Consider the following 25,359-nt stretch of genomic DNA (forward strand, 5'->3'; position numbering starts at 1 on the left):
CACAACTTCTATCACAGTGGTTAATATCGCAGCCTCTACTATCTCTTGCCAGACTCTCAATAGATGCCCCTGCAATTTCGTCTCGACTTCTTTCTCCCTTAAAGTGTCAGATCTTTCTAGCTCACAATGTGTGATGATTCCCATTGCCTACTGAGTGAAGTTAGAAACCCCTTAAATTGACATGCTAGCCTTGTATCATACTACAACCCTCCAAGTAACTAGTGGTTACTCAGTTACCCACTAATTGCTATACATGTTAAAGGCAGCTTCTGAATCTAGGTTTGTCTGACTTCAATGTCAGGGCCTTTCCTAATTCCCTCCCATGTCATAATAAACCTTTCTCTTTGCTCCCCAAATAGTAACTACTGATTGTAAGTTACATTATAAATTCCTGGAAGACAGGAACTGAATTTAGTCTGTCTTTACCTTTCCCCTCTCCCCCACCCAGAGCAAGTACTTAGTAAATGTTTGTGGAATTAATCTGAATTTATAGCAGACCAAGTTAATTTTGGATAAAGAAAGATAAGGTAAATCCTAGAATCGCAGATAAAACTTCCAAAGAAACATGTTTCTTTATTTTTAAGACACACGAAGTGTAACCAATCATTCAATTGCAGCTTTGCGGGAGGGAGGAAGAAATCCTCCAATATTAAATGTACACATCTCTCCAAGATAAAAACAATCTCAGAAGATACACCTGCATCTTGCTTCCTACTTCTGGATCTACTTCTCTCTCCGACAAGCAAATACACTTACGCTGTTTCTCCAACGCTGACTTTTACCATATAACAAGTTCTACTGTAAGTTCTTTCTCCCACATACCTGTCTCACTCTTACAGGGAGCTCAATCAGCATTCTCCACTACATGGCAGTCCTCTTTTTGTAATCTAAGTTCAAAGGTGTAGTACCAGCCTTTAACTACTTATAATGTGGTAAAAACTATTTCATAATAGTGTCTCTAGAAAGACATAAAACACAAAATCACCACCACCACCAGTTGTATCATTTTCCAAACCAGTTTAGTCTTATTCATATAAACCTACTTAAGAACTCTGCACAATAAGAAAGCAGCCTGGTTTTGGTTAAACATAATGGTTACTGTAATGAAGGAGAAAGTTTTCCTTGACCCTCTTAGGGTCCCTGGCTATGTCTGAAAATTAAACTGACAAAGACAGGTTAACAGGAGAAAAGCACACAAATTTTATTAAGTTTTTACATGTACCTGGGAGTCTTCACAAGAAAATGAAGATCTGAAAAACTGACCAAAGCAGGAAGTTTTTCTACCTTTTAGACAAAAGAACAAATTTGTGAAGAATTAACAAAACAAAGGGGTTTGGGCTATGGGTAGGAAATGTAATAATGTCTGTTTATACAGTCTTCCCGGCCCTAAATTCCCTGTCTCTGGTGATAAGAATGTCTCCTTTCATCCTGGTACAAGAAGGATACCTTTCACATGGGAGATTTATCTCCTGCTTTCAAGAAAGAAGGGCCAGGGAGGGAGGAGGGCGGAGTGACCTCTCTGATTCTGGTGTTTTCTCTAACTCCTTCAGCTTAAGATATTCAACATACCACGGTGCCTTATTTGGGGGTAGCATGTCCTGAACTCCATCAATGGATACACACTTTTATCTTAGCTTTCTCCTGAAACCCTACTAAAAATGACATTAAAAGAGTAACAAGAGAGAAGTCTGCAGGCAAGAGAAGTCAATCTGGACAATGAAAAATAAAGGGAAGAATAACTGACTTAGCAGAGAAGGCTGAAACCTAAACATCCAGGGAGCACACAATAAAAAACTGAGGTGAATCATGCTGAGAACACTGGAAACTTGAAAGAAACTTCAAAATGCCAGTGAGGGAGACAAAGCTGAAACACAGGAGGACTAATTGAAAAGTCTCCACAAGAGCAGTTAGCGCCGCTCCTCCTTCCCCTCCCATCCCATCCCCTTCCCTAGACTGAACTGATAGGAAGAATGTCCCTCTCTTGTACCCTCAGAAGACAGAGATTTACTCTCAGCAGAGACTGAAGCATGGAAGCTCTGGACCTGGGGACATCTAGGGAGGGTGGATTGAATTAAAGTCTGCAAACCTAAGTGTCAGACTCCTGCCCACTTTCCTTGCTTGTGTCTCAAGTAAGCCTGGAAATAAGAACACTTATATTCTGCAGACAGGAAGTTGTAAAATTACTCTGGAAATTGACCAGCTGCCCAAGAAGACTTCAGATACTGACATACTGGGGGCTTTAATGAAAGAGCGAACTTACAGAGAGGCCCACTGGTGAGCAAATCCCAACCACATACACAGAGCTTCCTAAGAGCCTCTCAGTGCTTTACTCTTTAGAATGAACTGACAGTCAAGAGGGAACAATTCTTAACATGGAAAGACAGAACAAAACCAGAAAAGAAGACTTTGAGGAAGAGACAATGCAAGAAGTAGAAGTTCATTTTTAAAAAAAACAAACATCCTTAGAGAGAGAACAACTACTGTAGCTATGAACCCCAGAGAACAAGATGCCATAAAAAAAGGGGACATAAAAAAGAAGGAGTGGGACTTCCCTGGTGGCGCAGTGGTTAAGAATCCGCCTGCCAATGCAGGGGACACGGGTTCGAGCCCTGGTCCGGGAAGATCCCACATGCCGCGGAGCAAATAAGCCCGTGCGCCACAACTACCAAGCCTGCGCTCTAGAGCCCGTAAGCCACAACTACTGAGCCTGCGCGCCATAAGTACTGAGCCCGCATGCCGCAAGTACTGAAACCCACCCACCTAGAGCCCATGCTCCGCAACAAGAGAAGCCAGCACACCGCAATGAAGAGTAGCCCCCACTCGCCACAACTAAAGAAAGCCCGTGCGCAGCAACAAAGACCCAATGCAGCCAAAAATGAATAAATAAATTTATTTAAAAAAAATAAAGGAGAGCTTGTTCTTGCTATATTAGCATAAAAAGTTCAAAAGAAGAGGCCGACACACTAAGTTGAAGTCACCTACCAGACAAGGCAAAATTAAAGAAAAAAGAAAGTATCAATATGTCAAAATAACAGGAGTTCCAGAAAGAGAGAAAAAAAATTAGGAAAAAATTATCAAACAAGATGGTCAAAAAGCACATGAAAAGATGTTCACCATCACTAATTATTAGAGAAATGCAAATCAAAACTACAATGAGGTATCACCTCACACCGGTCAGAATGGCCATCATCAAAAAATCTCCAAACAATAAATGCTGGAGAGGGTGTGGAGAAAAGGGAACCCTCTTACACCATTGGTAGGAATGTAAATTGGTGCAGCCACTATGGAGAACATTATGGAGGTTCCTTAAAAAACTAAAAATAGAACTACCCTATGACCCAGCAATCCCACTCCTAGGCATATACCCAGAGAAAACCATAATTCAAAAAGATACATACTCCCCAATTACTCCCCATAATTGCACTATTATGAACTTTCATCAAATCTTTAACCATGGTCATTTTTAAGTCTTTTGTCATTTAGACAGTTCTGGGTGTACTCTGATGCTTTTGCAAATATGTTCCTATAAAAGGGTTTCATCTTCAAGGAATTCATAGAAAAGACTCTGACAAGTACCGGTTTCTGGTAACTGTACTGCTGAACTGAATGAATAAGCATTTTCAGAACTCTAATGAAAAACTGATGAACTCATAAAAGTGCTAACAAAAGATAAAGATGAAAAAAAATTAATTACATGGGACTGAGTGAACTGATGAGGATGATTATAATTTTTGTGACTTTCTGTTTGAATTAAAAAAAAAAATCCCACAAGGACTCAGAGGCAAAGAATATAGAAATCAATTTTCACTGCAAAGTAAAGGAGCTGTTACAGTGGAGGATTACTGGACTGAATGTCAATATTATGACATAGTATGAGTGTGTTTCATGTTTGGTAATTGCAATCATTGTTGCTTTTGTTGTGGTCATCCATTTACAATGCTTGGTGTCAGTCTATTTATCTCTTGTAAAAATAAAATACAGTGTGTGTGTGTGTGTGTGTGTGTGTGTGTGTGAAAAAAAAAAAAAACATACATTAGCTATTCCAAATGAAGACAAACCATGGTTTTGTGGAACGAACGTAACATCAGTATTCCAGTCCTCTTTCATTAAACTAGTTCTTGATACAAAAAAAAAAAAAAGATACATACTCCCCAATGTTCACTGCAGCAGTATTTACAGTAGCCAGGTCATGGAATCAACCTAAATGTCCATCAACAGAGGAATGGATAAAGATGTGGCACATATATACAATGGAACATTACTCAGCCATAAAAAAGAAAAAAATGCCATTTGCAGTAACATGAATGGACCCAGAGATTGTCCTACTGAGTGAATACTGAGTGAAGTAAGTCAGACACAGAAAGACAAATATCATATGATACCACTTATATGTGGAATCTTAAAAAAAATAAAAGGTATAAATGAACTTATTTGTAAAACAGAAGTAGAGTCACACATGTAGAAAACAAACTTATGGTTACCAGGGGATGGTGGTGGGGGCAGGGGGTGGGGCAGAAAGGGATAAATTGGGAAGTTGGGACTGACATATACACACTACTATATATAAAATATATAACTGATAAGAACCTGCTGTATAGCACAGGGAACTCTACTCAGTACTCTGTAATGGCCTATATGGGAAAAGAATCTAAAAAGAAAAAAAAAAAAACAGAGGCTATATGTATAACTGATTCACTTTGCTGTACACCTGAAACTAACACAACATTGTAATCAACTATACTCCAATAAAAATTTTTAAAAATTATCAAACAAATATTAAGAGATGATATCCCAGAACTGAGGGATATGAGACTTTAGGCCAAATGGGCCCAATCAGAGCACAGCCCAATGAATGAAAAGGAGACCCACATGTTGCCACATTATTGTAAAATTTCAGACCTATAAAGGTAAAGAGAATACCCTAAAGGCTTTTAGAGAGGCAACTTAGGTTACCTACAAAGACTCAGGAAACAGAATGGCATTAGACTTCTTAACATCAACAAAGGAAACGAGAAAATTAAATGGAATAATGTCTTCAAAACTCTGAAGAAAAATTGGTTCCAATCTAGAATTCTACAGACAAACCATAATTCAACTAGAAGAAAGGATAAAATTATGATTTCTTTTTACTGTTCAGCTGTAATATTCAGTCATAGTAATGTAAATATGGAATATTGATATCACCAATAATTGGTTGGAGATGGGAGAGATGGAGAAGGGAAGTACGTGTGTATTTGTGCTTACACAAGAATGAGTGTGCTGCTGATGGCATAACTGTGCTAAACCCTTCCACAGTAGCAGGTCAGTGACTTAAAACTTGGAAGAGTTGAAAATAATTGCTTTTGAAGAACAGGGGAGGTTGAGGAGAGATGGAGCAGAAGGCTTCTATCTTTCTTTATAAACTGAAGGGGCTTTTTTGACCTTTTTTCCACACACATATACTGCTTTGATAAAAATAAAAATAACATTTAAAAAGAAAGCCTGTAAAGCTGCTCCTCTATTGGAGAAACCCCTCTGGAATGAGGCCTTCCTCTCCAGAGCATGAACATCCTGATGGCAGGGATGGGTTCCAAAAAGTAGAGGGGTTTCAACCACAAATCACTCTGAATATTTAAACTTGCTTTATAACCCACCTTTAGATGGTCTAGATGGTTTCATTTCCTTTACTTGCTTTTTGGAAATTTATCAATGCTAAAATTTTCAATCCTTTCCATTCATGGCCACAAGCTCTTACATGGTAAAAAAAGAACTTGTTTTAACCACTTTGTGGATCATGCACTCAGTTTTTATGAGAAACCATGATTTTCAACAATCTTTTTATCTTTTAGACCTGTTCCAAAAAGATATTTAAATATATGCTTTTACATAATGGGAGGAGTGACTCCCAGAAAAAATTTACCTTCCAACTGCTCTTCAACAAAACAGGATAAAATTCTACAATATAGGGAGGGAAGTGCATTGGAGTAATTTTTCAAAAATAGTAAGTTATCAGAGGGGGCGCCTTCAAGATGGCAGAGGAGTAAGATGTGGAGATGACCTTCCTCCCCACAAATACATCAAAACTACATCTACAGGTGGAACAACTCCTATAGAACACCTACTGAACACTGGAGACTTCCCCGAAGGCAAGAAACTCCCCACGTACCTGGGTAGGGCAAAAGAAAAAAGGAAAAACAGAGACAAAAGAATAGGGACGGGACCTGCACCACTGGGAGGGAGCTGTGAAGGAGGTAAGGTTTCCACACACTAGGAAGCCCCTTCGTGGGCGGAGACTGTGGGTGGCAGAGGGGGGAAGCTTCGGAGCCACGGAGGAGAGCGCAGCCACAGGGGTGCGGAGGGCAAAGCGGAGAGATTCCCGCACGGAGGATCGGCACTGACCAGCACTCACCAGCCCAAGAGGCTTGTCTGATCACCTGCCGGAGCGGGCGGGGGCTGGGAGCTGAGGCTCGGGCTTCGGTCAGATCCCAGGGAGAGGACTGGGGTTGACGGCGTGAACACAGCCTGAAGGGGTTAGTGCACCACAGCTAGCCAGGAGGGAGTCCAGGAAAAAGTCTGCAGCTGCCGAAGAGGCAAGAGACCATTGTTTCAGGGCGCGTGAGGAGAGGGGATTCAGAACACCGCTGAAATGAGCTCCAGAGACGGGCGTGAGGCGCGGCTATCAGCGTGGACACCAGAGACAGGCATGAAACGCTAAGGCTGCTGCTGCAGCCACCAAGAAGCCTGTGTGCAAGCACAGGTCACTATCCACACCTCCCCACCCCGGAGTCTGTGCAGCCTGCCACTGCCAGGGTCCTGTGATACAGGGACAACTTCCCCAGGGGGACACACGGTGCACCTCAGGCTGTTGCAATGTCACGCCGGCCTCTGCCGCCACAGGCTCGCCCGCACTCTGTACCCCTCCCTCCCCGCAGCCTGAGGGAGCCAGAGCCACCGAATCAGCTGCTCCTTTAACCCCGTCCTGTCTGGGCAGGGAACAGATGCCCTCAGGCGACCTACACGCAGAGGTGGGTCCAAATCCAAAGCTGAACCCCGGGAGCTGTGCGAACAAAGAAGAGAAAGGGAAATCTCTCCCAGCAGCCTCAGGAGCAGCAGATTAAATCTCCACAATCAACTTGATGTACCCTGCATCTGTGGAATACCTGAATAGATGACGAATCATCCCCAAACTGAGGAGGTGGACTTTGGGAGCAACTGTGGACATGAGGCTTGCTTTCTGCATCTAATTTGATTCTGGTATTATGTTTATCTTAGTTTAGTATTTAAAGCTTATAATCACTGGTAGATTTGTTTACTGATTTGGTTGCTCTCTTCCTTTTTTTATTTTATATATATATATATATTTTTCCTTTTTCTCTTTTTATGAGTGTGTATGTGTATGCTTTGTGTGATTTTCTCTGTATAGCTTTGCTTTTGCCATTTGTCCTAGGGTTCTGACTGTCCGTTTTTTTGTTTTTGCTTTTTTTTTTTTAGTATAGTCTTTAGCGCTTGTTATCATTGGAGGATTTGTTTTTTGTTTTGTTTGCTCTCTTCTTTCTTTCTCTCTTTCTTTTTTTTATTACTTTTCTATTTTTAATATTTTTTTCTATTTTAATAACTTTATTTTATTATTTCTTTCTTTCTTTCTTTCTTTTCTTTTCTCCCTTTACTTCTGAGCCATGTGGCTGACAGGGTCTTGATGCTCTGGTGGGGAGTCAAGCCTGAGCCTCTGAGGTGGGAGAGCCAAGTTCAGGACACTGGTCCGCCAGAGACCGCCGGGCCCCACATAATACCAAACAGCAAAAGCTCTCCCACAGATCTCCGTCTCAATGCTAAGACCCAGCTCCACTCAGCAACCAGCAAGCTACAGTGCTGGACACCCCATGCCAAACAACTAGCAAGACATGAACACAACCTCACTCATTAGCAGAAAGGCTGCCTAAAATCATAATAAGTTCACAGACATCCAAAACACACCACAAGACGTGGTCCTGCCCACCAGAAAGACAAGATCCGGCCTCATCCACCAGAACACAGGCACCATTCCCCTCCAACAGGAAGCCTACAAAACCCACTGAACCAACCTTAGCCACTGGGAGCAGATACCAAAAACAACAGGAACTATGAACCTGTGGCCCGCAAAACGGAGACCCCAAACACAGTAAGTTAACCAAATGAGAAGACAGAAATAAACAGCAGGTGAAGGAGCAAGGTAAAAACCCACCAGACCAAACAAATGAAGAGGAAATAGACAGTCTACCTGAAAAAGAATTAGGAATAATGGTAGAAAAGATGATCCAAAGTCTTGGAAATAGAATGGAGAAAATGCAAGAAACATTTAAAAAGGACCTAGAAGAACTAAAGAGCAAACAAACAATGATGAACAACACAATAAATGAATTAATATTCTCTAGAAGGAATCAATAGCAGAATAACTGAGGCAGAAGAACGGATAAGTGACCTGGAAGATAAAATAGTGGAAGTAACTACCGCAGAGCAGAATACAGAAAAAAGAATGAAAAGAATTGAGGACAATCTCAGAGACCTCAAGGACAACATGAAGCATACCAACATTCGAATTATAGGGGTCCCAGAAGGAAAAGAGAGAAAGGGACTGAGAAAACATTTGAAAAGATTATAGTTGAAAACTTCCCTAATATGGGAAAAGAAATAGTCAAAAAAGTCCAGGAGGCACAGAGAGTCCCATACAGGATTGATCCAAGGAGAAACATGCAGAAAAACATATGAATCAAACTATCAAAAATTAAATACTAAGAAAAAATATTAAAAGCAGCAAGGGAAAAGCAACAATTAACATACAAGGGGGGCTTCCCTGGTGGCGCAGTGGTTGAGAATCTGCCTGCCGGTGCAGGGGACACGGGTTCGAGCCCTGGTCTGGGAAAATCCCACATGCCGCGGAGCAACTAGGCCCATGAGCCACAACTACTGAGCCTGCGCGTCTGGAGCCTGTGCTCCGCAACGAGAGGCCGCGATAGTGAGAGGCCCGCGCATCGCGATGAAGAGTGGCCCCCGCTTGCCACAACTAGAGAAAGCCCTCGCACAGAAACGAAGACCCAACACAGCCAAAAATAAATAAATAAATAAATAAATAAATTTATAAAAAACAAAACAAAACAAAACAAAAAAAACATACAAGGGAATCCCCATAAGGTTAACAGCTGATCTTTCAGCAGAAACTCTGCAAGCCAGAAGGGAGTGGCAGGACATATGTAAAGTGATGAAAGGGAAAAACCTACAACCAAGATTACTCTACCCAGTAAGGATCTCATTCAGATTCGATGGAGAAACTAAAACCTTTACAGATAAGCAAAAGCTAAGAGAATTCAGCACCACTAAACCAGCTTTAAAACAAATGCTAAAGGAACTTCTCTAGACAGGAAACACAAGAGAAGGAAAAGACTTACAATAACAAACCCAAAACAATTAAGAAAATGGTAATAGGAACATACATATCGATAATTACCTTAAATGTAAATGGATTAAATGCTCCAACCAAAAGACATAGACTGGCTGAATGGATACAAAAACAAGACCTGTATATATGCTGTCTACAAGAGACCCAGTTCAGACCTAGGGACACATACAAACTGAAAGTGAGGGGGTGGAAAAATATATTCCATGCAAAAGTAAATGAAAAGAAAGCTGGAGTAGCAATTCTCATATCAGACAAAATAGACTTTAAAATAAAGACTATTACAAGAGGCAAAGAAGGACACCACATAATGATCAAGGGATCAATCCAAGAAGAAGATATAACAATTGTAAATATTTATGCACCCAACGTAGGAGTACCTCAATACATAAGGTAAATGCTAACAGCCATAAAAGAGGAAATCGACAGTAACACAATCATAGTAGGGGACTTTAACACCCCACTTTCACCAATGGACAGATCATCCAATATGAAAATAAATAAGGAAACACAAGCTTTAAATGATACATTAAACAAGATGGACTTAATTGATATTTATAGGACATTCCATCCAAAAACAGCAGATTACACTTTCTTCTCAAGTGCTCATGGAACATTCTCCAGTATAGATCATATCCTGGGACACAAATCAAGTCTTGGTAAATTTAAGAACATTGAAATTGTATCACGTATCTTTTCTGACCACAACGCCATGAGACTAGATGACAGTTACAGGAAAAAATCTGTAAAAAATACAAACACATGGTGGCTAAACAGTACACTACTAAATAACCAAGAGATCACTGAAAAAATCAAAGAGGAAATCAAAAAATACCTAGAAACAAATGACAATGAAAACACAACAACCCAAAACCTATGGGATGCAGCAAAAGCAGTTCTAAGAGGGAAGGTTATAGCAATACAATCCTACTTCAAGAAACAAGAAACATCTCAAATAAACAACCTAACCTTACAACTAAAGCAATTAGAGAAAGAAGAACAAAAAAACCCCAAGGTTAGCAGAAGGAAAGAAATCATAAAGATCAGATCAGAACTAAATGAAAAAGAAATGAAAGAAACGATAGCAAAGATCAATAAAACTAAAAGCTGGTTCTTTGAGAAGATAAACAAAATTGATAAACCATTAGCCAGACTCATCAAGATAAAAAGGGAGAAGACTCAAATCAATAAAATTAGAAATGAAAAAGGAGAAGTAACAACTGACACTGCAGAAATACAAAGGATCAGAAGAGATTACTACAAGCAACTATATGCCAATAAAATGGACAACCTGGAAGAAATGGACAAATTCTTAGAAAAGCACAACCTTCCGAGACTGAACCAGGAAGAAATAGAAAATATGAACAGACCAATCACAAGCACTGAAATTGAAACTGTGATTAAAAATCTTCCAATGAACAAAAGCCCAGGACCAGATGGCTTCACAGGCGAATTCTATCAAACATTTAGAGAAGAGCTAACACCCATCCTTCTCAAACTCTTCCAAAATATAGCAGAGGGAGAAACACTCCCAAACTCATTCTAAGGGCCACCATCACCCTGATATGAAAACGAGACAAAGACATCACAGAAAAAGAAAACTACAGGCCAATATCACTGATGAACATAGGTGCAAAAATCCTCAACAAAATACTAGCAAACAGAATCCAACAGCACATTAAAAGGATCATACACCATGATCAAGTGGGGTTTATCCCAGGAATGCAAGGATTCTTCAATATACACAAATTAATCAACGTGGTACACCATATTAACAAACTGAAGGAGAAAAACCATATGATCATCTCAACAGATGCAGAAAAAGCTTTTGACAAAATTCAACACCCATTTATGATAAAAAGTCTCCAGAAAGTAGGCATAGAGGGAACCTACCTCAACATAATAAAGGCCATATATGACAAACCCACAGCCAACATCGTTCTCAATGGAGAAAAACTGAAACCATTTCCTCTAAAATCTGGAACAAGATAAGGTTGCCCACTCTCATCACTATTATTTAACATAGTTTTGGAAGTTTTAGCCATGGTAATCAGAGAAGAAAAAGAAATAAAAGGAATCCAAATTGGAAAAGAAGAAGTAAAGCTGGCAGTGTTTGCAGATGACATGATACTGTACGTAGAGAATCCTAAAGATGCTACGAGAAAAATACTAGAGCTAATCAATGTATTTGGTAAAGTAGCAGGATACAAAATTAATGTGCAGAAATCTCTTGCATTCCTATACACTGATGATGAAAAATCTGAAAGAGAAATTAAGGAAACATTCCCATTTACCACTGCAACAAAAAGAATTAAATACGTAGGAATAAACCTACCTAAGGAGACAAAAAACCTGTATGCAGAAAATTATAAGACACTGATGAAAGAAATTAAAGATGATACAAACAGATGGAAAGATAGACCATGTTCTTGGATTGGAAGAATCAACATTGTGATAATGACTATACTACCCAAAGCAATCTCCAGATTCAGTGCAATCCCTATCAAACTACCAATGGCATTTTTCACAGAACTAGAACAAAAAATTTCACAATTTGTATGGAAACACAAAAGACCCCGAATAGTCAAAGCAATCTTGAGAAAGAAAAACGGAGCTGGAGGAATCAGGCTCCCTGACTTCAGACTATACTACAAAGCTACAGTAATGAAGAGAGTATGGGGCTTCCCTGGTGGAGCAGTGGTTAATAATCCGCCTGCCAATGCAGGGGACATGGGTTCGAGCCCTGGTCTGAGAAGATCTCACATGCTGTGGAGCAACTGAGCCCGTGCACCACAACTACTGAGCCTGCGCCCTAGAGCCCGTGAGCCACAACTACAGAGCCCACGTGCCACAACTACTGAAGCTCACGTGCCTAGATCCCGTGCCCTGCAACAAGAGAAGCCACCGCAATGAGAAGCCTGCACACCACAACAAAGAGTAGCCCTGCTCACTAAAACTAGAGAAAGCCCATGCGCAGCAATGAAGACTCAACGCAGCCAAAAATAAAATAAAGAAAGAAATAAATTTATTAAAAAAAAAAAAGACAGTATGGTACTGGCACAAAAAACAGAAATATAGATCCATGGAACAGGATAGAAAGCCCAAAGATAAACCCATGAAGGAGGCAAGAATACACAATGGAGAAAAGACAGCTTCTTCAGTAAGTGGTGCTGGGAAAACTGGATAGCTACATGTAAAAGAATGAAATTAGAGCACTCCCTCACACCATACACAAAAATAAACTCAAAATGGATTAAGGACCTAAATGTAAGGCTAGACATTATAAAACTCTTAGAGGAAAACATAGGCAGAACATTCCATGACATAAATCACAGCAAGATCCTTTTTGACCCACCTCCTAGAGAAATGGAAGTAAAAACAAAAATAAACAAATTGGACCTAATGAAACTTAAAAGCTTTTGCACAGCAAAGGAAACCATAAACAAGACGAAAAGACAACCCTCTGCTTGGGAGAAAATATTTGCAAATGAAGCAACTGACAAAGGATTAATCTCTAAAATATACCAGCAGCTCATGCAGCTCAATATCAAAAAAACAAACAATCCAATTGAAAAATGGGTGCGAGACCTAAATAGATATTTCTCCAAAGAAGATATACAGATTGCCAACAAACACATGAAAGGATGCTCAATATCACTAATCATTAGAGAAATGCAAATCAAAACCACAATGAGGTATCACCCCACACCAATTCAGAATGGCCATCATCAAAGAATCCCCAAACAAACAAACAAAAAAAAGAATCCCCAAACAATAAATGCTAGAGAGGGTGTGGAGAAAAGGGAACCCTCTTGAACTGTTGGTGGGAATGTAAATTGATACAGCCACTATGGAGAACAGTATGGAGGGTCCTCAAAAAACTAAAACTAGAACTACCATACGACCCAGCAATCCCACTACTGGGCATACAGGATATACCCTGAGAAAACCATAGTTCAAAGAGAGTCATGTACCAAAATGTTCATTGCAGCTCTATTTACAATAGCCAGGACGTGGAAGCAACCAAAGTGTCCATCATCGGATGAATGGATAAAGAAGATGTGGCACATATATACAATGGAATATTACTCAGCCATAAAAAGAAATGAAATGGAGGTATTTGTAATGAGGTGGATGGAGTTAGAGTCTGTCATACAGAGTGAAGTAAGTCAGAAAGAGAAAAACAAATACAGTATGCTAACACATATATATGGAATCTAAGGAAAAAAAAAAAAAAAGGCCATGAAGAACCTAGTGGCAAGACGGGAATAAAGACACAGACCTACTAGAGAATGGACTTGAGGATATGGGAGGGGGAGGGGTGAGATGTGACAGGGTGAGAGAGTGTCATGGACATATATACACTACCAAACGTAAAATAGATAGCTAGTGGGAAGCAGCCGCATAGCACAGGGAGATCAGCTCGGTGCTTTGTGACCACCTAGAGGGGTGGGATGGGGAGGGTGGGAGGGAGGGAGATGCAAGAGGGAAGAGATATGGGAACATATGTATATGTATAACTGATTCACTTTGTTATAAAGCAGAAACTAACACACCATTGTAAAGCAATTATACTTCAATAAAGATGTTTAAAAAAAAAAACAAAGTCACACACAAAACGGTAATCCATTCAGATTCAGTCAACAACCCTCAGTTAGATACATTTTGAAGAGAAAGTTTTAGCTACAGTTTTGAGGACTGGCTGACCCTGGCAAACCTCAGCCTCTTTGAGGTTAGTTTCCATTTCTATAAAAGAAAATGAAATGTGCTTTACTTTGTCAGTGTCACCAAATTTGCATGTGAATCAAATGCTATCATAAATGTAAAAGTACCTAATAAACTACACAAATAACTCTGTTAATGTAAGTTTTAAAAAAAATTACCTTGATCAAAAAGATCACTGCTGAAGTGAATGATCTAGTATACTTAGACCAATCTCTCTTGGTTCAATATAATTCCCAATCCAACACAGTAATTTCCATTTATTCCCTGATGAAATTAAACAAATGTTTTTCAGGAGTATATATTTAAATAGAAACTTACATATCCAGATGGTTTCTTCAATGTTTTATAAACTGCCATGCTCATACTATGTCGTCTATCATATGCAAGGCCTGTGGAATGCCTTGTTCATTTCTCTGTACATTTATGCAAACCTGATTTACTGTTTAAGGTCTACCTCCTTTAGGAATTCTCTTTCTATTACTTAGGCTCACACAGCTCTCACTATTCTAAAGTCTAATATTACAGTGGTCTGGAGCAGTCATTCAAACCTGAGTCAAATAACAACTTGTAATATTTTAACTGTTTGCTACGGACTGATTTGTCTTCCCACCAAACTCACATGTTAAAGCCCTAACCCTCAAAGAGACTGTATCTGGAGATAGGATCTTTAGGAGATAATTAAAATTAAAGGGAATCTTAAGGGTAGGGCCCTAATCTGATAGGGCTGTGGCCTTACAAAAAGAGGAAGAGAGAGATCTTGACTCTGCCCAGCCATGTGAGGACACAGTGAGAAGGTGGCCATCTGCAAGCCAGGAAGAGAGTCCTCACCAGAATTCAAACATGCTGGCACCCTAATCTCAGATTTCCAGCTTCCAGAACTGTAAGAAAATAAATTTCTGTTGTTTAAGCCACCCAGTCTATGATACTTTGTTATGATAGCCAGAGCTAATACAGTTTCATGTGTGAAATGTTTCTTCTGTATTACTCATAACTACTACTGAAACCGAATTCCCCTAAAACCAAGTTCCTCTGCTGAGTTTATGATTAACATCTCTAACAAACTTATGGTTAGCAGAGGGGAAAGCGGGGGAGGGGGAGGGATAAATCTGGAGATTGGGATTGACATATACACACTACTATATATAACACAGATAACTAATAAGGACCTACTGTATAGCACAGGGAACTCTACTCAATACTCTGTAATGGCCTATATGGGAAAAGAATCTTAAAAAGAGTGGATATTTGTATATGTAAAACTGATTCACTTTGCTGTACACCTGAAACTAACACAGCATTGGAAATCAACTATACTCCAATAAAAATTTTTTTTAAAAAATCTCTAAGCAAAATGTTATTCCCTTCCTTGTCCAACACTTGTTCCCCTCAAGATTGAGGAGTATCAAAGAAAAGGTGGGACTGAAACCAAGCAGGACCGTGTGGGGCCCTCCTGGGTACACAAGCCTTTCTGTGTTTCCCATTTCTTGTTTGGAGGAAAAATGCTTTCAGCCTCCTAGATCTTCCCTGAGTTCCAAAGGGCAGATTCGAACAGTTGCTAATTACGGGAGTGAGGGAATGCAGAAACAAAGGAAAGGCAGTCAAGAAACGGTAGTGCGGTGATAGGGCAGGGTCCTGGTTCCTCCTCAAGGAATATACATAACAATCTAACACAGATGTCTGAGTTCTTCTACAGGAACTAAGACCCCACCCAGGTGGAGGATGTTAACTTCAGGCTAAGCATAAGCACATGGACCCCAAACTGGCTGGGACCAGAAGGCTGACTGGAACACCACCCCGTTACCTCACCCAACCAGTCAGAGGAAGGTCACATACCCTGCAGCCCTCCCTCCAAATTTTGCCTATAAAAACTCTTCCCCAAAATCCACTGGGGAGTTCAGGCTTTTTGAGCATGAGCCACCTGATCTCCTTGCTTGGCCACTGCAATAAACCTTTCTCTGCTCCAAACTCCTACTTTTCGGTTTGTTTGACCTCACTGTGTGTCAGGCACACAAACCTGGATATAATAAATATATGTCAAATTGATACTGGGCATCACAAACGAAACCTAGTAAGAACAATTTTGGCAGGTATTAAAATCCATTAGGTAGGGGATTCCCTGGTGGCACAGTGGTTAAGAATCTGCCTGCCAATGCAGGGGACATGGGTTCGAGCCCTGGTCTGGGACGATCCCACAGGCCATGGAGCAACTAAGCCTGTGCACCACAACTACTGAGCCTGTGCTCTACAGCCCACAAGCCACAACTATTGAAGCCCGCACCATGCCTAGAGCCCATGCTCTACAACGAGAGAAGCCACCGCAATGAGAAGCCCACACACCGCAATGAAGAGTAGCCCCCACTCGCCGCAACTAGAGAAAGCCTGTGCGCAGCAACGAAGACCCAACGCAGCCAAAAATAAATAAATAAATAAATAAATAAAAATCCACTATGTGATTTTTTTCTTGTACATAAAGGAAATTAGCGTCATTGTGGAGCACTAAAAGAAACAACACGTTCTCTGCACTATTGCCAAAATACTGGCTAACCTATGTGTATAAATATGATAGCTCTCAAGTCAGGAATCACAAGAATATGATAATGGAAACATAAAGTTATTTAGAAAACATTCATTGACTGATGGAATGAATTGTAAAGATGAAAGGACCCTTGTTGTCAGTCTACTGGAGGAGACAGAAAAGAAACTGCAGTGGTATATTACCCACAAAATGGGTCAGAGATGGCTTCTGGGAAAGGCAAATGCCAGAAGTAGGCCTTAAAGGATAGGCTGAAGAGTTAGCCAGTCAAAGAAATGAGGTAAGTCAAGGTCATCACAGGCAGAGAAAATAATTTGAGTAAAGGCTCAGCAGTGAAGAAGAGTATCATGGTAAAAAAGGTACATGGTACATATTAGGGAAGGGTAAAAGAGGGGAAGGACAGAGAGGAAGGGAAACATTATGGTGGGTTTATAAGTCACACAAGGGAGTATGAATTTTACGTTGAAGGCTATGGATATTGAAGAACTCAGAATTTCAAACACTGAGGAACACGGTCAGCTTCCTATAGAAGGGAGAACAAAGAGAAGCAAAAATGGATGGAGTGTGACCAGTGAGGAGGTTACTATGAAAATCTAGGTAAGAAGAGTTAAGAGCTTATATAAACAATATTTAACACTTAAAATATTTTAAAATTCTATCTTAAAACTATTCAGATATTTTAGAACAATGGCTTATCCACTTACTCAAGGCAATGTGGTGTTTTCCCTTAGTTCTGGAACCATATTCAAAACACATGCTCAAACAAAATATTTCTGTACTATTTCTAGATAAAAGAGGAAATGTGGAAAGCAAAGTTCTGGAGGGCAAAGTACTAACAATTCTAGGCCATTCCAATAGTTTGTGGCAGTAGTTGTCATCTAGGAGCACAAATCTCAATCATCTGTAGAAATTCTGGAAAAGACACACTGCTCAACTTCACTTCTGGGAAATTTGAATGCAGGTCTGGAGTAAGGTCTGGGCATTGTATTCTCTTTCGAAGTTGTTTTGGCTATTCTGGATCCCTTGAATTTCCTTTAGGACCCAACTTGTCAGTTTCTGCCAAAAGAAAGCCAACTGGGATTTGGATAGACATTGCATTAACTCTGTAAAATCAGTAATATTAAGTATTGTTATCCTAACAATATTTAGTCTTCCAATCCATGAACATGGAGTGTTTTTACACCCATTAATTATCTTTAAAAATCTTTATTCTTCTTTAATTTCACTCAACAATGCCTTGTAGTTTTCATAGTATAAGACTTACACTTATTCTGTTAAATTTATTCCTAAGTATTTTGTTCTTTTTGATGATATTGTAAATGATGTTTTTTTAAATTTCATTTTTGATTGTTCATTGTTCATGTACAGGAAAACAAATGATTTTTGTTCCTGATCTCGTATCTTGCAACCTTACTAAACTCATTTCTTAGTTCTAATAGTTTTTTAGTGATTCCTTAGGACTTTCTATATACAAGATTATGTCATCTGCAAACAAGAGATTTACTTTTTCAACCTCACAATCTGGATGTTTTTTATTTCTTTTTCTTGTCTAATTGCCATGGATAGAATCTCCAGTACAATGTTAAAAAGGAGTGGCAAGATCCTTTTCTTATTCCTAGCTGGGGAAAGCACTTAGCCTTTCATCATTAAGTCTGTTAACTGAGGGGTTTTCAAAGATGTTCTTTATCAGATTGAGGAAGTTCCTTCCTATTCCTAGTTTGTTGAACGTTTTATCATGAAAGGGTATTAGGTTTTGTCAAATGTTTTTCTGCATCTATTATATCATGTGATTTTTATTTATTTTATTAATATGATGAATTACATTAATTGATTTAAAAATGTTAAACCAACACTGCACTCCCAGGGAAAATCCCACTTGGTTTAGTTTGCCAGTGTTCTGTAGAGAATTTTTGTGTCTATATTCAGCAGATACTGGTCTGGAGTTTCTTTTCTTGTGCTGTGTCTGGTTTTCATATCAGGTTAATACTGGCCTCACTGCATGAGTTGGGATGTCTTCTCTTCTCTCTATTTTGGTGTTAAGTCTTCTTTAAATGTTTGGTAAAATCCAGCAATGAAGCCTGAGTTTTTCTTTGTTCAAAGTCTTTAAGTTACTAACTCAATCTCTTTACATGGTACAGGTCTAATCAGATTTCCTAGTTCTTCTTAAGTCAGTTCAATAGTTTGTAGTCTTTCTAGGAATTTGTCCATTTCATCTAAGTCATCTAATTTGTTGGCATACAGTTGTTCACAGCATTCCCTTATAATCCTTTTCATTCTCTAAGATAGTGATGTCACCTTTCATTCCTGATTTTAGTAATTTGAGTCTTCTTTCCTTTTTTCTTGGTCTAGCTAAATGTTTGCCAATTTTGTTGATCTTCTGAAAGAACTAGTTTTTAGTTTTGTTACTTCTATTGTTTTTCTACTCTGTATTCCATTAATTTTGACTGTAATCTTTATCATTTCCTTTGTGTGTGTGTGTGTGTGTTGGGGAGAGGGAAGAGCTGGTTGTGGCTCAAATGCCAGAGATTCTCACTGCTCTTACTGAGCTTTAATAGATTTTCTTGGGGGAAAAAAAAAAGTTTCTTCATTTGTTGTACACTCTTATGACAATTCCCAGAGACTTCAAATGTTCGTTTTTTAAATAATTTTCACTAGTTATAGTTGTTTTATTGGAAAGAGGGTCCAGTGGAGGTTCTCACACTACCACTGTGGAGGTGCTTTCCATTAATAATTGTATTTTCAAATAATTCGATTAAAACTGGGCAGAGGACTTGATTAGGTATTTTTCCAAAGAAGAAATAAAAATGGCCAAGTACACGAAAAGGTGCTCAACATCACTATTCATCAGAAAAATGTAAATCAAAGCCACAATGAAATATCACCTGTTAGAATGACTATTACCAAAAAGACAAGAGACAATCAATGCTGGCAAGGATGTGAAAAAAGGGAACCTTTGTGCACTGTTGATAGGAATGTAAACTGGTACAGCCACTTTGGAAAGCAGTATGGAGGTTCCTCAAAAAATTTAAAATATAATAGAACTGCTATATGATCCAGCAATCCCATTTCTGGGTATTTTTCCAAAACAGATGAAGTCATTATCTCGAGGAGATATTTGCACTCCCATGTTCACTGCAGCACTATTCACAATATCCAAGACATGGAAACAATCTAAGTGTCCACTGACAGATGAATGGATAAAGAAAATGTGGTGTACATATATAATGAAATATTATTCAGCCATAAACAAGGAAAACCTGCCATATGTGACAACACAGATGGACCTTGAGGACATTATGCTAAGTGAAATAACTCAGAGGAAGACAAGTACTGTATTATCTCACTTATACGTGGGATCTAAAACCATCAAACTCATAGAAAGAGAGAGTAGTATGGTGGTTGCCAGGAGTGGAGTGGTAGGGGAAATGGGGAGACGTTGGTCAAAAGGCACTAATTTTCAATTAGATGAATAAGCTCTGGGGATCTACTGTACAGTATGGTGATCCAACACTGTTTACTTGAAAGTTGCTCTGAGAGTAAATCTTAAATGTTCTCACCACAACAACATAAACAACAAAATGATAATTATGTGAGGTGAAGGATATGCTAACCAACCTTACTGTGGTAAGCATTTTGCAATATATACGTGTATCAAATCATCGCATGTACATATTAAACTTAGACAATGTTATTTGTCAATTAGATCTCAAAGCTGGGGGAAAAAAGAATGATGTCTCACATTTATAAACGGTTATATAGATACCTGCTTAATAGCCTCAGTTCTGCCTCCTGGCCGGCAAAAGCCTACTATTTTTAATATGGCCCTTTCAGAAAAAGTTTGTTTTCTTCTAGCTTTGTTTTACCTTTCTCATTTAGATCTACAATGCTCTTGCAATTGGCTTATGTGTTTAGCCTGAGGCAGAAGGTCAAGATTCATTTATTTCTTTTTGAATATCCAGTTAACCTAGAATCATTTATTGAAGGACCATCCTTTCTATCACACGCTACTGTTAACTTTATCATAAATTAAGTGTCCATATAAGTATGTGTCTGTATTTGGATTCTCCACTCTGCTCCACTGTTCTATTGTCCAACAACATTTTAGTAAATTTCTTTCTGTTTAATCAGGCAGAGTCAGCTTCTATTACTTGCAACCAAGAACCCTGACAGGGATGAGTAATCTCAGGACTCAATCCTTGAACCTCTTCTCCCTCTGAGAAATAGCCTTCATTCCAATGGTTTCAAATTACCAGCCAACACCGAAAATCCCCATGTGTAAATCCTTCCCAGACCTCCTCCCTTCTGGGCACCAAACCTGTATATGCAAATGCCTACATGATATCTCTAATTTGAAGTCTTAAAGGTACCTAAAAATAGGCTAATTCCTATTCCTATTCCAGGACTTAGCTTTAAATGCTATTTCCTTAGGAACTGATGCTGTTCTGATTCAACCAGGAAGTTATATTCCCATGGTTCTCACCCAGTTCTCTTCCTTCAAAGCATTTATCCTAGACTCAACTATTTGTATAATTATTTATCTGTTCTACCATTAGACTCTAAGATATGAGAACAAAGATACTGTGTTATGCTCACTGCTACATCTTTTCCACCTAGCTCACAGTGACTGGCCTATTTGTTATAAGGAATGAAGAAAAACTTCCTGCCACCAAATCTGGGAACCTCCTCCTTCTCCAGCTAATCCTTCCTCCTTTTTCAATGAAGAAAGTATCCCACCTCCCACTTAATGCCATCTCCTCCATCTGTGCCTTAGGACCCATCCCTATCCACCTTCTCAGAATCCTTGAGTTATCAATTACCTCATTTCTCTCCTGTACCTTTTATTTTTCTCTCATTACTAGATCTTTTCCCCTAGCAATTCCTTTTCTAACCTTTAATTATGAAAGTTTTAAAACATACCTATCACTCAGATTTAATAATTATTGATTTTTTGCCTATGTGCTTCATCTTTTTTTCTGCTTGATTACTTTAAAAATAAATTACTGGTACTGAAATATTTCAGTATGCATTTTTATCACACTAACAAGATGTACAGTGATTCCTTAATATCATCTAGTATCTACTCCATACTCAAATTTCTTCAAATGTTTCCAAAATGTTTTTTACATTTGATATGTTTGAACTAGAATTCAATCAAGGTCCACATGCTGCATATGAATATCTCCCTACATCTCTCTCTCTTTTTGTCTTTTTTATATTTTGTATATTTGCCTCAGTGGTCACTTCCTCCCCACTTATTTCATGGCATTGACTTATTGAAGAGACCTGACTAGTTCTCATTGTCACTGCTGAGACCTAAAAAACAAAAGAATCATAAAACATATCTCTGCATCGCCTTCCAGCTACCATTTCATCTCCTCCAACTCAGTGATACATTTGGATAATTGTGCTGTCTCCATTCTGTGACTTTCCACTCGCTCCTCCCCATTCCAATGTGGATTTTACCCACTGTTGTAACTGCAGAATCACCAATGACCTCTACTACCCTGAATCCTCAGGACACTTTTCAGTCCTTATCTTGCTTGGTTTCTCAGAACATTCCACTGTTGTATTCTCTCTCCTGCTTCAAACATTCCTTGGCCTCTGTGAAACCCCACTGTCTAGATTTCCCCATCTCTCTGTTTTGCTCACTCATCAATTTCTCCTGTCAGCTCTTCTATCATTACCTGAACATTAAATACTGGAAGAGATTTTAGGACTGTCCTGGTCAACAATTCTCCTTTGTACTCTAATCCTTCCCTGAACAATTTCATCTCTTCACATGGCTTAATTTATCATCTGTGGTCGACAAACTCAAATCTCAGCCTCCGCTCTGGCTCTTGCTTCTGGTCTATGGACTTAAGTCCAACTGACTATTCCATATCTCCACTTGCGTATCTCACAGAAATCTCAACCTCAGCATGTGCGAAACTTCTTTCTTTATCTCTTCACCTTGTTACCTGCACCACACCCCACAATTTTCCACCAGTGCCAACTCAGTAAAGCTACTACCCTTCACTCAGTTGCTTAAACCAGAAAACCAAGAGAGATCTTTGACTTTTTCCTCTCTCCTCATTCCCAATGTCCAAACAGTAAATTCTATCTTTTCTACGTTTAAAATATCTTCTGATTTGTACTAGTTTCCTAGGGCTATTATATCAAAGTGCCACAAACTATCTGGCTTAACACAATGAAAGTTTATTTTTTCACAGTTCTGGAGGCCAGAAGTCCAAAACCAAGGTGTTGGCAGAGTTGGTTCCTTTTCGGGGCTCTTGGGATAATGTCGTCTATGCCTCTCTCCTAGCTTCTGGTAGTTACTGGCAATCTTTGGCATTCTCTGGACTGCAGCTGCACCACTCGTCTCTGCCTCTGTTGTCACATGGCCTTCTTCCCCCTGTGTCTGTGTGTCTCTGTATCTCTCTCTCCCAATAGGGACACCTCATTGGACTTAGGGTCCATCCTTTTCCAGTGTGACCTCATCTTAACTTAATTTCACCTGCAAAGACGTTATTTCCAAAAAAGGAAACAAGGGTTAGGACTTTAATATATCTTTTAGGGGCATACAATTCAACCCACAATGTGATTCCTTCTACTTTTCTGGATAGCATAGTGGTGAAGAGGTGAACTTGAGTCAGACTGCCTGAACTGAACCCTAACTCTGCTGCTCTCTAGCTGTGTGATCTTAAGAAAGCTACCAACTCTTTTGTGTTTCTGGCCCCCAACTGTAAAGCAGGAATGAAAACAGTATTTGTCTCATAGGGTTGTTGTGAGGGTTACACAAGTTAATATGCAGAAAGCACTTGATACAGATCCTGGCACATGGTAAGTGTTAAGTGTTAGGTATCATTATTGTTATTATACCCATTCAACTTATATTATACCCACCATCTCTACTTGCCCTATTTGGAATGGTGCTTTCCACATCCACTCTTCTACACTTCTGATCTGTTCTCCACACAGTAACCAGCAAATAACACAAATCAAGTCATGTCACTGCCCTGCTTACAACTTTTCCACACCAATTTTCACACCAGCTCTTACTCATCACCTCCCGACTCTTCACCTAGTTAATGTTTACTGACTTATCTGATTTCGGGTTAGACACACTTCCTCCAAGCTTTCAAAGATTCACAAGTTAGTATCTCCCAGCACTTCTCTTTCGTAACATTCTGCATACTTGTTATTGGTACTTGTTCAGTTTTTATTTAGATTAACTTTCATTAGGAGGGCAGGGCAACTGTTTTAACCTCAGTTTCGCCTGGCACATAATTTGTGCTCAATAAATCTCTCCTGAAGGAATAAATGAAACCAGTAAATCTTGCTCATGGGTTTGAGTTTCAGTGATCTACACAGACATATTTGGTACGCTGTGACAAATGATGCACATCATGCGGTTATCCTGCCTTAATTGTGCCTCATGCAGAAAAAAGCAGTCCGCCCAGGTGGCATGGAGGTCGCTGGATTGTGAGATCCCGGTAGGCATAACTTCTGTCTTCTCTGTATTCTCAGATTCTAGCCTGGCACATCCTAGGCACCCAATAAACTGTGCTGAATAAACTTTTCTTGGAACATGGATGACTGGATGGCGTGATAACCCCAACACGCCCCCTTTCCTCTTATCCCCAAAGCCCAGGAACCCCTATGGCCTTCCATCAGTTCATTCTTCTGATTACCTACGCCCCAAAATGAGCCACACCCCTCCCTCTTTCACTGAAAACTCACACCCCAGGTTTTTGACAATTAAAAGCGGTTACAGAGAAGGGTACTAAATTCCTAACCTAAACTGGACGCAGGCAGGGGCGTTCCCTGGCTCATGCCCGCCTCCCCCCATCCCGACACCCAGGGTCCGACACACAGTGGGCGTCTGCTGAACAATCTTCACCCCACTGAACAATCTTCACTCCACTGGTGAGACGAAAGTGGCTCGGCTTCCCCACCCAAGGAAGGGCCCCAAGAGGAGAGCCCTCGGCCGCCCGTCTGTCCCGGCCCAAGTGGTCCACTCACGCGGCCCGAGTCGGGTCCGCACCCCCGAGGCTCGCTGCGTCCCCCTCGGCCCGCCGCGTCCCCTTCGGCCCGCCCCCGCGGCCCCACTCACTGTTCTTGAGGAATCGCTCCTCGTGTAGCACGGCGATGGCATTGACGCAGAGCAGGGCCGCCTGCAGCAGCGAGTACAGCGTAAAGGCCATGACCACCCGCTCCGAGGCCCAACTGACCCCCTTCCCTCCGCGGCAAGGGACGTGGCGCCGCCACGGCCGGCGCTTCTTACGGCAGCCGACGAGGCCCAAAACGCGTTCTGAGAAGCTCCGCTCCCATCTGGCTAAGACCCGCCCCATGCTCACATCAGCAAGGCCTGTAGAGCTGCGCTGTCCAATGCAGCAGCCAGAAGTACTGAACCTTTGAATTGTGGCTGGCCCGAACTGAGGTGTTGTAAATGTAAAATACATAGGACGAAAACAAGAACGCAAAATCTCCCAATAATTTTAAAATGTTGATTACAAGTTGAAATATTTTGAATATATTAGGTAAATAAAATAATTACTAACATTAATTTTTACTGTTTATTTCTATATACTATTTTTAAACTGTGCCTATGAGGTTACTGATAATGGCATGTGAGTCTCGTCCAATACTTCTGTGGGACAGCGCTGCATTAGATGCTCCTAAGAGCTGTATGAGATGTTAATAAGTAATTCCT

The 25,359-nt window shown here is 40.0% G+C and overlaps 1 protein-coding gene across 1 annotated transcript in view; it reads right to left on the reverse strand.

Annotated features, from left to right (window-relative positions):
- Positions 1-24,939, reverse strand: part of IER3IP1 (immediate early response 3 interacting protein 1) — a 29,991-nt gene extending 5,052 nt beyond the window's left edge. Inside the window, exon 1 of the mRNA XM_068562241.1 lies at positions 24,760-24,939. Coding sequence (XP_068418342.1) covers positions 24,760-24,850 — 91 coding nt within the window. The 5' untranslated portion in view covers positions 24,851-24,939. The remainder of the gene's footprint in view (positions 1-24,759) is intronic.
- Between the last annotated feature and the right edge of the window lie 420 nt (positions 24,940-25,359).

This window comes from Eschrichtius robustus, chromosome 14 (genome assembly GCF_028021215.1).
Source record: "Eschrichtius robustus isolate mEscRob2 chromosome 14, mEscRob2.pri, whole genome shotgun sequence".
Taxonomy (NCBI): domain Eukaryota; kingdom Metazoa; phylum Chordata; class Mammalia; order Artiodactyla; family Eschrichtiidae; genus Eschrichtius; species Eschrichtius robustus.